This window comes from Ptiloglossa arizonensis, chromosome 8 (assembly GCF_051014685.1).
Source record: "Ptiloglossa arizonensis isolate GNS036 chromosome 8, iyPtiAriz1_principal, whole genome shotgun sequence".
Lineage (NCBI taxonomy): Eukaryota > Metazoa > Arthropoda > Insecta > Hymenoptera > Colletidae > Ptiloglossa > Ptiloglossa arizonensis.
This window is the reverse complement of record NC_135055.1, coordinates 7,456,209-7,473,261: the sequence shown is the minus strand read 5'-3', so window position 1 is coordinate 7,473,261 and position 17,053 is coordinate 7,456,209. Positions and strand designations below refer to the sequence as shown.

Genomic DNA, 17,053 nt, shown 5'->3' with positions numbered 1-17,053 from the left:
TTGCATTATCTCATAACTAGCTGCATGAGATAGAGTCGCTCATTGCAGGCTACATGTGTAAGATTAACAAATACATTGTTCAAAATAATTACAATATCATCTAACTCTTCAAACAATTTTATCGTTTAACAAGGTATTCAATACGCCTGAAAGTACAATATATTGCATAATTTAAAAATTCATATGCACTGGTATAATTAAATATTTATACGAAAACTCTACAAATCAATGACTATTGTTACTTCAATTTTTATGCAGTTAATTCAAAGCTGAAGAACTGCAAATATAGTAGAAAAAGTTTCGCGTAGAAGATTGCTACAAAGAATCAAAAGGTCTCAAGGTCAATGTAAAAATAGTCATTAAAAGTTTCGAAAGAATAAGACTCCCATTTTTAAACAACAGGGTAAATTCAGAGTTACGTGTGTACAGCTACAATAATTAAAGGAAAACGTTGGAAGTTATTACGAAAAATAAAAACTGACTACTTTCATAGATACAAAGTTATTACAACCGGACTACCATAAAACTGATATTATCCATTGAAATCGTTTTATGACAACATATCGAGGACTCATTGGGAAAATACGCGGAAAATATGAAACGAAATGTTTGTCGGGATAATGTAACACGGAGAGATAAATATTCTCAGTGCGAAGAGACTCACGTTTCAGAATATTCGATTTACGGGCTACTGTATCGATAAAGAATACTATAATAGTGTTTTTTACAACTCAAAAATAAGATACAATAGGTATCCTAGGTCCTATTGTTCCCAAAGGATAATCCTGTGATCTGTCCTTCATTATCATGAAGGACCTAATTACCACAATTGTTTTGGAAACATTGAAACAACGAATCAATGTTGTCCATTGCGTACGCGTATTTATTACGCAGAAACCTCCCACCAAGTCTGACAATTCCAGTTTAGTACTGGACTCTCGTCAGCAGCCAGCATCGTTAGATGTAATTCAGTCTCCGTGGAGCCGTGTGTGATGCTACGTGTCGAAATAACGCGTGGAAATCCCCACCTCCATAGTCTAGACGTCATGTGGTGATTTGGCTCGTGTCGTATTACATTTGTCGAATTAAAACGTTCGATACCGCCTCATCGGTTGATCCATTTCTCATAATTCTTTCCACAATTCATTCCCCTCGAAATTGTCGTTCGTTTCTGTCAGTCTGTTTTTTATTTTAAACATCAAACCGCGCGAAGAAAAAGCAACGAACGGATTACGTTTACAAAGAATTTGGGCACGAGGTGCAATATTTCTTCTATAAGAGCAGGTAGCCCGGGACAATACAATTTCCGTTCGGTCGTTTCTTGCTTCTTCTCATTGAAGCCGAGAGCGAAATGGAACGAAAACAAAGAACGGTACGAGACAAAGTACCGAATACTTTCAGATGTTTGTTAGTAATTATTCAGAAAAGGGGGCATCTCACCGATTTCGACGATTTTTGAATATATTGTAGAAATCAACATTATGAACAACTTCTCCTGGATATATAATCGCCGTTCGGCCTTAGTTTTCAGGATTTTTACAAAAAATTATTGTTGCTGCTACAATGAATATTGCCTATAGCTATCTGTGTTGTGGCAACGTGTGTGTAAACGTTGAGTCGCCGATTGTTTATGGTTTTTATCGATACATCGAGTATGTACTTAAAAACTCGATCGAATATAAGAACCCAATCCGAACTAATCCATTAAATTAGTTACTAGATAGAATAGTTAGGTTTAAGTAAGGTTTGGGTTAGGTGTTTTCATTCTGGCTGCCTCAAGGAGGCCGACTACTCGACCGACTTATTAAGTACACCCGTTTGGTCGTTGGTTGCCATGCCATTGTTATAGAAACAAGAAATAGAGAGCAATCATGAGCTGACGCATACAGAGTCACAGACGCGTACGTACAGATAGAATTCAATATAGTAGCAGTGATCTTTTTGAGGAAAAATCTCAGAAACTAAGGCCGAGCGGCGATTATATGTATGGGAAAAAGTTGTTCAAAATGTTGAACTACAACATATTCAAAAATCGTCGAAATCGGTGAGACTTCCCCTTTCCTAAATAATTACCTGTCTGTTATTTTGTCCTTTGTGTGCGCTTATTATACAAGGCGTGAGGTGTTAATTCGAAAAAGTATCCGCAGATTCGGTAACCATTCGGGACTACGTGTTGCATGTGCTCGTGCTATTAATTAAGTGTCGGGCATCTAGAAGACGGAGTGAGAAAAAGTTCGTCTGTTTCGTACCGTTCTTGCTCATTTTTAGTTCCTCTGACTAGTTCTCATTCGATCTTGCTCCCATCTTCGCAGGGTAGGAGTGAAACAGAAATAGTGGGGCGGGCATCCAGTACTCGGCGTGCAGGCCGAATTCAGCTCCCATCGAGGAAATACTGTACATCAGCAAAGGACACCGAATAACTGTTCGAATTAAACGTGTCGTGACTCGCAGTTTTCAGTACGCGACTAGTACTTTTTTTCACGCCGTGTCGTAAAAAGAATTTTCAAGGATAGGTGAAAGTGGTTGGGACAACTTTTGGCGATTCCCCAAACCGATCGTTTCATATTATTTCGTTAAGACAAGTGACCGCCTTTTGTAGGGTAATCTTTAAATTGAAATTTATTAAAATTTCGTCGACGATAATCGCGTTCTAGTCTTGGCACCGACATGTAGTCAATGGTTTCGGGTAATAGTGCATTAAACAAAGATCGTGTGTTCGTAAGAGTGTGCGAATGTGAAATTATCAAAGTAATCATTATCTTGCAAAGTATCATCAAGTGATAAGTGGAAGCAATCTTAAAAAGATAAATAAAGATTGTATATTCTTTTCCTGAACCAATGATACTGTCTTTCGTATGTAATGCATATAAAGAATCATGTTTAAACTATTGATGATAATTGTATAATTAAAAACAAAGAGTGATCAAAAGTTTAGGATTTTTTTTCATAGATAACACGGCTCGAGTGGATACCGAAAATGTACGTGCGATTATTTGTTTTATTTGTTTTCGTTGTGTTTATCCATCAACATATTAATGCTGAAGAATGTAAAGAATGTAAAGAAGAAACATCTGTATGTGAGTAAGAAACTTTTAACAATACCAAGAGTATCTATATATTGTTTTGTATTGCTCGTTTACATTTGGAGCAATACGGGTCATGAAGTATGAATATAAATATTTCAGAAAGTACATTTCTATAGTTAGAAAAATTTACAATTTCTAATATAATATTCAATGCAATGATATTAAATCAATGTACAATGTTTAAAAATAAAATCACACCTGATACTAATGAAAGTATCTTTCTGTCGCTTCCATTCATTGCCTTGTCTTTTTATTTTTAATTCATAAAAAAAAAAGAAAAAAATGAAAGTTATCTATGAAAAGATATACATTCTAAGTCAATTGTCGATAAAATCACAAATTTGGCAATTTTTAGTTCCGTTACTCTCGTTGTAAACGAGCGATGTTATACAATGCTCCAAATAGTTAGACTCGTCTCTTTAATTTGATTTATTCGATAATAAGATTTAGATCTAATTTACCATTTTAAAAGTTTCAACATATCGTGGGTACTTAATGAAAATACTACGATACAAAGTGTATAATCTTTTGAACACTATCATTTGCACGCCGTTGCTGCCTTATTAGACACGATTTCCCTTGAAACGCTTTATGTTTAACGGGACCACGACGAAAGGAGAAAATAAAAACGAAACTTTCAGTGAAACTATGCATCGTCGAGAGCGTGCACACCGCAAAGTCCATCCTCAACCTTTGCTCGCAATTGGCGACCACGGGGAGTTCGATAGAGTGTGTGAAAAAAATTGATAGGCGAGTATATTCCTAACATGTAGGAATGATGACGAGTCTTGCACAGTTGTGTAGGACAAATATAGAGATTTCGTAAACGTTCTAAGAAGACGGTACCCTTGAAAAAATTGTCGACTATAAAAAAGATAATTATGACAGAGTTATCCGTCATCGTTTTTTCTTAGGCAGGTTGGTTCTCGATAATTTATGATCAACGGAGACCTCGTTAGCATTGCGAATTAATACATTTATGTCTCTTCGTGCAAGACGAGTCTTCCACGAAGGAAACAAACAGTCCATCTAATTGCTAGTAAAATATCATTCAGAATTTATTTGACACGGCCATTTTTGCAAGATAAAGAACACGTGTGCATCGGTGTACAATGTCGTAACAACTTGTTGCGTTACAGACACGTGTAGCGAAAAGAAACTGAGAAAAGAAACTTGGGTACTATTTATGGAGAAAATAAATAAATCTTATTCTAAGAACTTTCTTGCGTTGTCTCAATTTTCTTGTTAAAAATAAATAAATAAATAAATAAATATATATATATAGAGAGAGAGAGAATAATTGCAACAACGAGGAAAAGAATCACAATTCTTAAGGAAAACTTTTTCCTTAGAAGTAGCAAAGAAAGATGTTCTGGGTAAAAAATAAAAGTGTACCTAACGCGAGTCGATTAAGTATTGTCCTCTAGTTAGCAATATTTTTCGGTAGAGAAGCATTCGATTAACAGATCACCAGAGTGTATCTCAAGTAGATCATTATATTTGCTCCGCGCACTGTAAGCAAGACTGTTTAACAATCCGTCGTAAAACTCTCGCCTTTGTATTAACTTGGAAATCATAAATTGCGCAGATTCAGTTGCTTGCGGCAACTGGCAATGGGTCTCGCCGATTTTACCGTTCTGGAAGCGGAGGACCTGGTTGCTGCGTCTGCGTACAATGAATACAACATTCTAGTAACCAATGAATTAAGATTATTTCCAAACGGTAATTGCAATGCGAATCGTACGGTAAACAGGTCGTTTGACTTACAAACGCGATAAATTTTAATTCAGAAATCGAGATTCTCACTTGTTTGCGTTCTTAGAGAAGCAACGCTTTGAGATGGTGGTTCTAGTCAATAAAGACGTGAAAAGTATATGGGACATTAAGGGGAAAAGGTTCTGCCATCCTGGACTCGTTACGACGGAAGATTGGACTAAGGCTTTCTCCACGGTTAATATTCTGATAGTGATCCGTCATGTATATATGCATATCCGGAGTAAACGTGTATAATCAATTATTTATGAGGACTGTTTTAGACGAGTCACGTGCACAGTGCGATTCGGTTCGAGAAATACCTATTTACAACATTTTTTCAAACTTCGATATAAATTTGAACTCGATTCGTTTAGTTGAAAACGAGGTATCGTATAAAAGAGTTATACTTTACATTTTGAATCGTGCCACTTCGATTATTTTCGGGCGTCAATGGACCGATTCAAAAATAAAATTCATTCTCAAATGAAATTTTGGTCGTAAAGCGCATGTACTGCAAATCTTACTTGCTATTATTTCGCTCACTCTTGGTGTGTTTCGTTCACTCCTCCTCCTCCTCCCTCCCAAAATGAATCAAAAACATAGAAGAATAATTCGAGTAAAATACGAGCTCGATCGTACGATGGAAAAATTTGTCCTAAATGTATTGAAATTTTCGATGTAAAATTATTTCGCGAAGGATTGGCAACTTTGGGCGATTACAAAACTTATCGTAATCGAAGGGGTCGTAAAAAATTATAGGAGGTCAATTTCGATGTATCATTTGGGACAGGGGCGGAATCGAGTGCAAACACTTTTACATAGTACTATTTCAAGATAAGCGAGGCACGTTCTTTCATTATCTGACGCGTTTAAATTTTCTAGGAATTACTTTTTAGTTTTCCAAAGTTCTCACTTGTAATATATGCATCGACGTTATAAATGAACAAACATATACGTTTATTTGAATATAATATTTAATAAACGAATAAATACGTAGATTCATTCAAATTTAATACTCAATAAATAAATAAGTATATACATTTATTTAAATATAATACTTAATAAGTAAATAAATATATACGTTTATTTAAATATGGAACTTCATATTTCATACACAATGTTACGTTTTTCATTAAGGAAACGGTCTATCAATATACAAAAATTTATTCGGAGAAAAATGTTGTTTACTGTATTATCTAACAAATACAGAATGATACTCGATAACAATATTCTCGATTCGTTTATTACAAGTATTACAATCTAAAAAAATGTAAGTGACCCAATTTAGTCAACCTATCCCTTCCCCTACTCCTTCTCAGAAAAAGTTCACCAACCCTGAATATATACAATAATTGAACATACACGTTTAAACCAGACATTTCAACACTGTCCTTTCCAACTAAACGTATTACATGAACACACCTCCGTTACAGTATTTCGAGAAGTGGATAATCCCCAGGGAATGTGACCCTCGGAAGACGTTGCTGGAGAACAGAATAAACGGAATGTCTAATACCTTCGAAGCAGCGTGTATCGCTGGTCCGTGGTCCGTGGACACAACGTTGGACAGTAAATTGAGTATGTACACGGTGTAAAACAACTCACGAACCGATTCACTTTCCCCGTTAGAAGCGTATCGATGTTCTTTCTCGCAGAATCGAAGTACAGAAATCTGTGCGCCGCATGCGACAATCCTGTCGGCTGTTACTCAAATGATAAATACCACGGTCGCGAAGGAGCTTTATTGTGCCTAACTGATAACGCGGGTGATATTGCGTGGGTCAGATTAGACGATACTCTTGCGCACTTCAAGGTAAGGGTATCGAAGTACTGTTACCACGCTGCTCAAAATATATTGGAGGATCGCCTAAATCAACTGATGTATCACCTAAACCAGTGACTTCGTTGTTCGATAAAGTACCCGATGCTTTAAAAACCACAACATGCTAACGTGATTCGACGGTTTTGTTCAAAAGATAACTTGAGATTTGCGAAGATAAGATTTTTAGAGAATTACACTCGACCAATATTGAGATACGACGAAGCCAGCTACAATGCTGGTCTATTTTACACAAGAACATGACTACTTTGTACAAACCCCGAGTTTGTACAATAATGTTAATCGTAACATTGAACTCGATTCTAATTGAACTACATATTAACTTCACGAATGAAAGATCATCGATGTACCGAGTAAATTCTTAAAAATAGACATTGCATCTTTGTCACCTTTAGGATTTAGATCTAAATTTTTTGATCGGTGCTCTACATCGTGTATTGTAAGCACATAGTGAAAGTATTGTTATGCTAATAGTGTGGTATTCCTTTCGCTTCTGATATTCGGTTCATTTTTTCCCGAATCGTCCAGAAACGTGATCTTCCAGCCAGTTTGAGCAGCGTGACACCACCAGTCTCGACGAACGTCTCAATAAAATAATGTACGCAGGATGAGCAAATCGACAAAGAAAATTACTATTACCTTTGCCCCGATGGTTCAACGAGGCCTATGAAATTCGATAAACCCTGTGTGTGGATCTCGAAACCATGGCCGGTGGTTATTGCTAGATCGTTAGTAGATACATTGCAGTAGTCAAGATCGGTCCAGCCAACGATACATTTTTTAAATGGTCTCTTTGCATTTCACCAGAGACATAGCAAAGAGAGTCCAGAAGGTGATGAGTTCGTTTAAGGCGGAGAATTTTAGCTGGATGCTGCGCAACTTGCTGGAGAACTATCACCCGACGCCGGTGAGCACAGATACTCTAGAAAAGCCGGAGGACTTCTTGCTCAAATGTAATTAACCAAGGACTGATTAGCAATCGATATGCTATTGAGTATACAAATATAATTGCTATGATTGAAGATACCTTTTGTCGCTAATACTGGTATTTGATGACAGTTCCCAGTTTCTTGGGAGCGAACAGCCGTGCAACCTGTCGACCATCGCGAAGAGTACAATGGTGCGTCACGTCTAACTTGGAGGACAGAAAGTGTCGATGGCTCAGAGAAGCTTCTTTCGTCTACGGTGTGAAGCCAACGATTTCCTGCAAACAGGAGTCGTCGAGAGCGGCGTGCTTAAAAGCGATTAGAAACCATCAAGCGGACATATTCGTCGCGATGCCGGAGGAGCTACTCGACGCCAGAAAGTGAGCAAAAAATCGGAATCGCGTGTTTATAAGAAAAGGGTGGTCTCCACAATGTCTACAGTGGTGTTTCAGGATGGGTTTGAAACCGATCGTGCAGGCGGTAGTCAAAAAGAACAACGAATTCAACAGAATCGTGGCGATTGTCAAACAGAATTCACGGTTCAAGAGCTTGGGCGACCTTAAGGGAGCCAAGGCATGCTTCACAGGATACAGAGATGTTGGTAAGGATAAGTGTGCACGAGTGAAATGTCCAGTTCGTCATTTTCCAAACGTTCTATAACAGAATTTGGATAACATTAACCGTTTTGATATTTATTGGCCAATGATAATCTAATAATTTTGCTTAATAAAAATTATCAGTATCGCCCTTGACCCGAAGGACACTTGATTCAGGCCTCACACTTAGTAATGCATTTAGTACAAAATGAATTAATGTAATTGTACTGATCGCGACATCCGATTTTTTTAAATTTATTCTCAGAACTATATTATTTTTGAAGTGAATTTAAGTTAGAAACTATCAAGATTTGTGGTAAAATGTGGTTTCCTGAAAAATATAGATTGTTAAAGTATATTGTAAATTATGGCGGCCAACACCTGTAAACTTATTAATTATATTAGAATAGCAGATCCCCCAAGCTCTAGGGGCGGCCCTGAAAATTATGAGGAAAAGGATACTTTTTAAGGATGTTTTTTGCGACAATTCAATTGCAGAGTTGTTCTTTAGGGATTGTTTGTACTTTGCAGGATGGAACACCTTTGTGAACGTTCTGAGGAATATCTTGGGTGCGAGATCTGACTGCTCGGATGCGCACGCAGTTGGAAGCTTTTTCAAGGAGAGCTGTGTTCTTGGGCTGAATGACAGTCACACGGAAATTCCCCGTAATTTATATTCCTTGTGTAAACAGAGTAGGTGAACGCGTGCTGCGGTAATCAGAATGAAACGGCGATTGAAATACTGATTAAATAGCGAATCGAATTTATAGCAGGTAGAGTCGGACATGATTTAAGCGCTTTCGACTGTTTATCATCTGGCCTTGGAGATGTGGCCTTTGTCAATCTGAAGAACATCGAGAAAAAAATCAGTAAATGCCCCGAGTAAATTTGTTTTAATACTTTAATATTTTAATATTATGAAAAAAATGATGTTATAATTATTGTAGATAATTTAAATTTACCAAGTCACATCGATTTCGGGACCAACAATAGTTACCGAACGTTGTGTCCCAAAGAATCCGATTCCGAAGACGGGAACATATGTGTGCTTGCATGGACGCCGTTAAGCGCGGTAATTTCTTTATATCTAATACAATTACGATATTGTCGAACAGCAGTATCGAATTCTGTGCTACTTTCAGGTTGTAGCGCACGAAAACTTGACGGACATAAAATACGAAGAAATTTACGCGATGTTATTGGAAATGGACGAACTTTTTGGAGTTTCCTTTAAAGGCAGAATACCAGCATTCTCCATGTATGGACCGTACGATTCGAATTCCAGTGTAATATTTCCGGTATGTAAAAATATAAAAAACATTAATGTAGACGATAATTACTTTCTAACTCTCAGAGAGTTTATCGGTAGTTTATCGATAAAATAGCTTTTTTATCGATCAAAAACTCAGTTTAAAGTTCGGAAAATATTGATTTGAAGTTCGAATTTTATTCAATCGATAGATATTATTCTCCGTAGTAAATATATTTACATTTTGCAGAAAATGCATATAGACGTTCAGTCTACATAATCAAAGCATCAGAACTGTTGTACTCCGCACAGGATGTACGTTTAACATATAATGTTAGTACCAGAAACATTAAAAAGCTTAACTTGAATCAGCAAAAGTATAAGAAGAATAATGTAGGTTTAGATGTAAATATTATTTCTAAAAATAAATTTTCATTTCTCAAACATTGGTATACATTACAATACGTACGAAATTGTATATGGAAAATCTTTTCAATCTTCGTCAGAAAGATTGCACATGCAATGTAGTGGTCTCTCGAGAATCTCTACTTTTTCCTTAAATTTGTCATTTCGCACCACACCGTAATAAACATAACCGTACCGACAGAAAGCCCAAGGGAAGTGGGTGCACTTAAACGAAACAAAAGGTTCGCCCATCGCGTTCAACGCAATGGCGCCTATATCAGATTCTTTAGTTTCAATTTCGAAATTTTCAAGTTCCGCGGATACCGAATAATCTATCGTCGCATCCTCGGGCGATCTTTGAATTATTTTCCGAGCCGGTGCATAGGAATAGATACTGCTCTCGTGTCCTGAAACGGAAACGCAGCCATGTTCGTTCGCGTAAATGCCGCAGCCAATCACCGTACCGATCGGGCTCACATAACCAATAGGTTTTCCGAGTTCTCCCGCCGTCGACGTACCGCTTGCGAGCCGTCTTTTTCTGTCGTAGGCAACCGCGCCAACGGCGCCAACCTAAAGGGTTAATATTTTCACTCGTTTTTCGAAATGTTCAATAACAATGATTCTACTGTTGCTCAACAAGTATAATGTAAAAAAAGGTTAACAATCAGTTTTCTTGCAATATCATAAACAATACTTAGCGTTGAAAATAAAATTACGGTATTTAAACATCAATCAGATATTTACGTTTTGTTAAAAACTTAAAAATAAAACAAACCTTCAAAACAGATGGTTCGTTCAATAATTTCTCGGAATCAATCGATATCGTACAATAAGGATTTGCTTTTCCATCTTTTGATTGCATCATGATGTAATCTGAATCGTATTCGTTTTGCTTTTCGTTATACCATTCACCATCGTTGTTATCTCTTTTTTCCATATTTTTACGATCCGTACAATATTCGTAATCTTTATCGCTTGAATAATATGACGTTATGGAGTTGCACTTGTTTAAAGTACCCGGCGGTAATACTGGAATTCCGTTATCTAAGGCAAATTTCTGAGCGCCGTTTTCAACGAGAAGAATATGTTCCGTGTTTTCCAATACTTTCCTTGCTGCACAATTTTTTTTAATTATAACGGAAGAAAGTTTAACGAAGAAAATTAGTAAAATTTATCAAATTACTAAAGCAGGGAAAGATTCCAGGGAGATACAAAACAGTTTTAGTTCTTTCTGTGTAGTATTACAAATCGTTTAGTAATTACGTTCACTCGCTAAATATTTAGAACGAACCTAAGGTGATAGGATGTTCTATGTCACGAACAGCACCTACAAATCCGGCATCTTCTACGGTAACAATAGCGGCATCTGTAACGACTTCATTATTAACGTCCACAGAGCCTCCTTTCGCACAATTGAAATCCGGTTTACTTTCCATGTATGAAATTGCTTTCTCGACTGCGTGTACTGCTGACTGGCCGTTGATAAGATCACTGTACGCCTTAATCGCCGCATTTTTAACCTATGCGAATTCACAGAGAACTTCATTCTTCTGGTCGGGATACAAGTTGCGAGTGTTACTTCGTTAGAAATTATAATGCCTCTTAAAAGGACAATTCCCGTAACCTCGAAAAGCATACGATCACGTTTCTTCTGTGGAATTTGTCCCGCACCTCCGTGAACTACTATAACCGGATCTACGTATGCGCAAGATTCCTTTTTCTTTGGTTTGGTGTCGATTTTTACCTTTGCCAGAATCTGATCGATCCAGGAGCAATAATCACACATCGCTTTTGTGTAACGTAAATTTTGTCGAGGCCCAAAATTGATTATGACAAATGCAAATGTTTTGTTTACAGAAAGAAACACAACATCTACAAATCAATGCTCAACAGATGCAACATGTACGAAGTTATGACGAGATCATCGACGATATTCGAAAACAAGCTCCTTGTAGCGGCGTAAGAGATACAAATTTTTATTATAATAATATTAGCTTTGTACTTGTTTTAATTCATGTTTTAAGTAAATTACTGAATACTTAATGGTAAATTTCCTTTCATCTTTCCACTACTGTATAAAAATTTTACACACAAGTCAATATTTGGATAGTGATATTTAGCCTAATAAAAGTTTATTACAGAGCAATGTTTTTGCTTATAGTATATTATTTAAATATTTCTTTACATTATAAAACCATTGTTCGTATACAATACATGGATGGATTCATATTCTGAATGTGAATTATGTGCACTAAATAATACTAGTTTTGTACAAATCTTGTGATTTTAGCTTAATAAATTAATAAATTTAATATAAATTATAATATATAGTTTCAAAATTATTTTTAAACAAATCAGTACATTTTTCAAGAGTTCTTTCTAACTTGCAGTTCCATAGTATAATATTAATAACAATATTACAATTCTATTATTGTGTTTACAAGATTGTCTTTAACTAAACATCAAGTAAATATACATTATTTACTTAAGAACATAGGCGTATGTTTAATACATAAAAAGTCTATATGTTATGGCATTGGAAGTACAAAAAAATTCAATTCCATTGAGTATTTCATTAATGATTTTAGTTTAGTTATAAAATTGCCACATATTGCAGAAAAGTATTCAATTCCTGCAAATAATCTTCTTTTTTTGAGTAATAAAAGTTTGTTTTTAATTTATGAATTTCTACATTTCCGAATTCTAATCCAAGGGCCTGCAATATATGTTATAGTAAATTGTATTTTTATAAGTTATAATATAGAGAACATTTAACATACCATATACTGATGAGACATGTCTTGTTCAGTTTTGCAGGATGATAGTTGCATAGTATTTATGGAACCACATTTTTGCATATTCACTGTGTATGTTGAGTATATATCACTAATACTTAAGTTCCATATATGTATTCTAAAATATTGGTATTTGGGAAAGTTAAGTCAAGTTATTTTGATAAATTTTTTAAATTAATTTTTGTTTAGTCAGTTTCTACTACCGCGAATTGTTGTCCAATACGAAAATTGTAAATGGCTTTGACTTTGACCACTGCACTGATTTAATGGTGTGTACATTCTCTTCATCTCTTAACTGTAAAATCGGCTTTTCTGTATTCAAAGAATGTAATCGAACTGTTCCATCGTCACAACCGACCTATGATAAGAAAAAACATTTTAGCAACATTTTACTTCGAAAACAAAAATATACAGAAACATCATACCAAAAAAAACGATTGTTCAAATGGACACATTTCTATGCAAGTTACATTTCCACAGGGACCTGAAATTTTAAACACAGTAAATTAATAATGTGTGACTTAGAACTTCCGTAAGTGTCATTGATAACTTACTAGTATCAAATTTTTTGTATACAGTAGGACTAGCTTTATTACCAATACAAGTAGCATGCAAAATACTGCTACTGTTAGTGGCAATATAAAGATTATTACTATCAACACAATCCACATGCATATCAATAAATGCAGCTGCATTGATCCTTCTAAAGAGTTAAAACATTTCAATAAGGTAAGTACTCTGTGTACAGTGTACAAATTGTTATAGGATATATACTTTTTATGATTATCAGATTGCAAAAGAAGTTCTTGGTTTTTAACAAGCCTCATACTACCCCAATACGACAATCCTAAATCGTCGACATTTATTCCCATGCTGTGTAAAACGCTCCATATAATAAGAGAACCCTTTTCATTTAAGGTACATATCTATTATATTAAGTAATAAAAAAATGTTAATAATTCAGGCATTGTTAGCACTAGTTTATAAAGTAATACACATAACATGCGAAATCTCAACAAACCTGAATGGGTACAAATTTATTGTTACACGGTTCTAACGATTTTTCTTCAATTTTAGATAATATACGTATTGCAACGATTTGCGAGTCATGAATGTTTATCCCCATATTTGCAGCTGTTGTATAAGTAGGTGTTCGTATTGTCCAATCTAATTTATTGGCTTTATCTGTCATTTTTTGATGCCACATTTCATCTTCCTTTAAGTCCCAGAGGCTTATCGAACTATTATTAAAAATGTTTATTAGTTTCATTAAAGTATATATTATAATGTTTGAAAATAAAAGGCAAAAGATATACCCATCTTGTAGTCCAGCAAATACCACATTGTAATTTGTTAAATGAAAACAACATGCCGTAATAGGACAAGCAGAATAAAATAATTTTATCGGCATCGATGGTTCGGAAATACTCCAAACACATCCGATGCAGCAATCAGTTATATAATCTTGTTTAATAGATGTCTCAATTTCCTATTTCAAGTATTATATGATATACCAATCACTTTAATACAGTTTTTTAATAACTAATTCTTACCTCTTCAGCTGGTGCATGAATAGTTATTAACATCTTATTTAAAACCTCGGAATAGTGAATTATTGTCACTGCTCTACCAACCAAAAAGGTTACCGAATCTATAGAGAGCTTCACAACACCGTCACTGAAGGGTACTTGCTCTTCGTTTTTAAAAACATTTCCACCAGATCTTCTTTCTTCTAGCAATGATAACATTACTCTTCCCGCACGATTTAAAAAATCACTTAATCTCAATATATCAGGGGATGGTTGTGGTAAGGAGATTAATGTTTCTATATCATTATCGCCGCCAACACCAATTTGTTCCTACAAATTATAATATTTTATATATATAATATATACATGGTGGGATGATTTTGCATACCATTCGAAATAAATCCAATTCTTCTTTAGTTTGTAAATTGCTTCTACAAGTAACTGGAAATTGTGTCCACTTATTTTTAAGCATAATTTTGTCCGTCTGTGTCTCTACATCAATATTATCTTCGCCAGTTTGCGTGGACGTCTTTAGTATTAAATACGTTAGTTTAAAATTAATTAAACATAAATGATTAAATATAAACGATATTATTATTGTGTAATAACCTTACTTGCTGAGCATTTAATTTTCCATAACTTCTAATAAATTCTTCATATGGTATAGGTGAACATTCTAGGAGAGACCACTCCATTACATCTAACTTTATCATTTCTAAAAGTTCTTCTCCCCTGGTTAAACTTTTTTTGAGTTTCTAAAGACAATAACAATTACAGATAGTAAAAGAAAATTTAAGTATTCTATATTCATCAACGCGTATTACCTTTACTTTTTCATTTTCCTTAGTTTTACGAAAATCAATAAATGAAATCTGTGAGAGAGGTGGTGATTTTGTAAAATCGCCCGAGCGACTATCTTCGAAGCCTTCATCAGTGGATAAAGGTAATGATTTAGTTTCTGATAGTCTGTCTTCGCTGTATCAAAAAAGAAGCATTTAAAATTATTATTAAAATGAATAGTAGACCAATAATCACACAGTGCTTGTGCAAGCATTTAATGGTGAAACAATACAGGTGATACAATAAAAGGTATTTAATTGTTTTGAAACTTGATTTTAGTTATAACAAACCTATATGCTTTGTTAACTGGTTGTCTTAATTCAAGAAGAGAAGATAGTTTTGAATCATTTGCAATTGATTCTACCCTTGCTGCTCTTTTCCTGGCTTCTGTAAGCTCATAATGTCCAGAATCATGCATATGCTCCTCTTCCTTTTGTGGCTCAGCACTGTTCACAATTTTTCGCTGCAATAAAGTTATAATTTAAAATAGAATATTACCATTTTCAATTATCCTATGATAAAACAAGCATTAATACTTGTTTTGCAGTGTGTAGTTCAATAGGTTCTAATGGTATGTTAATATAACTGCTACTTGTTTCTTCACTAACTTCAGATGTTTCACTATCTGTACATTCTTGAAAATCAGATTCATAATCCTACAAAATATTTTAAATCATTAAATCTTATATAAATTATAATTGTTTGACTTTATTACTGTATCTAACCTCAAAATCATCTTCATAATCATACTCATTTTCTATCATTGAGGTCTCCGTTTGATTATTTTTACTCTGATCCCTTTGTAAAGAATCTGATCTGTTTGTAGCAGAATGTAGCATTTTTACTTCACTTGGACTCAAAGTTCTAGACAATTTACGTTGTGTAGACTTAATTTTTAAATCATTTTTTTCTGATGTATTTGAATTTGGCGTTGCTTTTTCATTTTCTTTTAATGCAGAATAAGTATTGTGATTAACTGATTTAGTATTAAGTTTACTTGTAATTGATGATGGTACAAATATCGTACTTAATCCTCTTTTTTCTAAATAACCACTTTGCATTCTTCCAACGGATGATTTACTGTTTCTTATTGCACTACTGCTACTTGACTTTTTTGTTGATTCAGATGCTGTTTTAGATGTTAAGGATGTTTTGGAACTGGTGACATTTAACTTGGAAATAGAGGACGAACTTTCTCTAACAGATTTGTTTTCAGATGGTCCAAATGATCGTTTTGTAACAGTTTTACTGGATTCCATATTCTGTATTAATCTTGAATGTCTATCACCATCTCCCTTTTTTTCAGAGTTCACAAACTTTTTGGTCAATTTTAAGTTAAATTTATCAGAACTTTCTGACTCTTTGGTAGAAGTTGAACCCTTTGATTTAGGTTTAACATTTGACTGATGTCCATCTTTGGTAGTTGAAACTTTTTTAATCGTTCCCTGAAATGCATTACCAGACATGATTTAAACTTTTTATTTAATCGATTCTTCGAAACCTTGAACAAATCACTTATACATTTATAAAACATTTTGTACAAAATTTATAAGTCACATTTACGTTATTGTATTTACACGTCACTATCGTGTTTAAAAAAAGTCAATAGATTCGAGGTTGATAGTTAATGTGTACTTTGAAGTTGAAACGTCAAATTCATGAAATTATAATGACTAAACGTAAAAACTCGAATGACGTATATATATTAATACGTCCATAAACAAATCAAATAGAAGAACAAAAAGTAAAAAATATTTTCCGAATATAATGAAATATCACCTTATGAGACATTATTTTCCTGATTGATCGGTGTTGACAGTTAGAATACCACCATGATGTAAACTGTTGTCATCGCAGTAACAGCGCTACTCGTAGTTTTCAATAGAACTATAAGCTGCCAATAGCATTTATGTATATCATCCAAAGATAAAAAATGATAATCAAATTTGTTATTTGACATCTCTATATAAATGCATCATTTTTAGATAAAATAATTGTACATTTCCAAAAAAATGATATTAAATTAATTGAT

At 34.5% G+C, this 17,053-nt stretch overlaps 2 protein-coding genes across 13 annotated transcripts; one reads left to right on the top strand and one right to left on the bottom strand.

The window, feature by feature from the left end:
- Positions 1–971: 971 nt before the first annotated feature.
- Positions 972–12,003, top strand: Tsf3 (Transferrin 3). Of its 9 annotated transcripts, none has more exons than XM_076319185.1 (17): positions 972–1,258; positions 2,313–2,853; positions 2,951–3,077; positions 3,728–3,836; positions 4,675–4,808; positions 4,909–5,036; positions 6,275–6,419; positions 6,497–6,654; positions 7,288–7,409; positions 7,489–7,634; positions 7,741–7,987; positions 8,060–8,208; positions 8,735–8,896; positions 8,974–9,072; positions 9,151–9,275; positions 9,346–9,501; positions 11,715–12,003. In XM_076319185.1, exons 2-17 carry the CDS (start codon positions 2,839–2,841, stop codon positions 11,898–11,900), a joined length of 2,208 nt encoding a protein of 735 aa, XP_076175300.1. In that variant the 5' UTR covers positions 972–1,258; positions 2,313–2,838; the 3' UTR covers positions 11,901–12,003. The 9 variants fall into 9 exon arrangements, with proteins under 9 accessions (XP_076175300.1, XP_076175299.1, XP_076175295.1 ...); XM_076319184.1 differs by having other exon boundaries at positions 972–1,284; positions 2,318–2,853; XM_076319180.1 differs by having other exon boundaries at positions 972–1,284.
- A 313-nt stretch (positions 12,004–12,316) lies between these two features.
- LOC143149911 (cytoplasmic dynein 2 intermediate chain 1) lies at positions 12,317–16,896 on the bottom strand. Of its 4 annotated transcripts, XM_076317728.1 has the most exons (17): positions 16,801–16,896; positions 16,049–16,466; positions 15,747–15,967; positions 15,558–15,677; positions 15,312–15,484; positions 15,006–15,156; positions 14,796–14,936; positions 14,570–14,710; positions 14,206–14,511; positions 13,969–14,141; positions 13,674–13,893; positions 13,427–13,578; positions 13,207–13,355; positions 13,078–13,136; positions 12,856–13,010; positions 12,638–12,770; positions 12,317–12,573 (listed from the first exon to the last, which is right to left on the bottom strand). In XM_076317728.1, the coding sequence occupies exons 1-17, from the start codon at positions 16,810–16,812 to the stop codon at positions 12,451–12,453; spliced, it is 2,847 nt and encodes a 948-aa protein (XP_076173843.1). In that variant the 5' UTR covers positions 16,813–16,896; the 3' UTR covers positions 12,317–12,450. The 4 variants fall into 4 exon arrangements, with proteins under 4 accessions (XP_076173843.1, XP_076173839.1, XP_076173842.1 ...); XM_076317724.1 differs by having other exon boundaries at positions 15,012–15,156; positions 15,747–16,466; XM_076317727.1 differs by having other exon boundaries at positions 15,630–15,677; positions 15,747–16,466.
- Positions 16,897–17,053: the final 157 nt, after the last annotated feature.

Coding starts and splice junctions, on each gene's coding strand:
- Tsf3 (XM_076319179.1), top strand. CDS start 1,352: ATGGAACGAAAACAAAGAACG. Junction 1,373..2,950: donor TGGAACGAAAACAAAGAACG/GTACGAGACAAA, acceptor TTTTTTTCATAG/ATAACACGGCTCGAGTGGAT. Junction 9,073..9,150: donor GAACATCGAGAAAAAAATCA/GTAAATGCCCCG, acceptor TAATTATTGTAG/ATAATTTAAATTTACCAAGT.
- LOC143149911 (XM_076317723.1), bottom strand. Junction 14,937..15,005: donor AGGAAAATGAAAAAGTAAAG/GTAATACGCGTT, acceptor TATTGTCTTTAG/AAACTCAAAAAAAGTTTAAC. Junction 14,142..14,205: donor TTCATGCACCAGCTGAAGAG/GTAAGAATTAGT, acceptor TACTTGAAATAG/GAAATTGAGACATCTATTAA.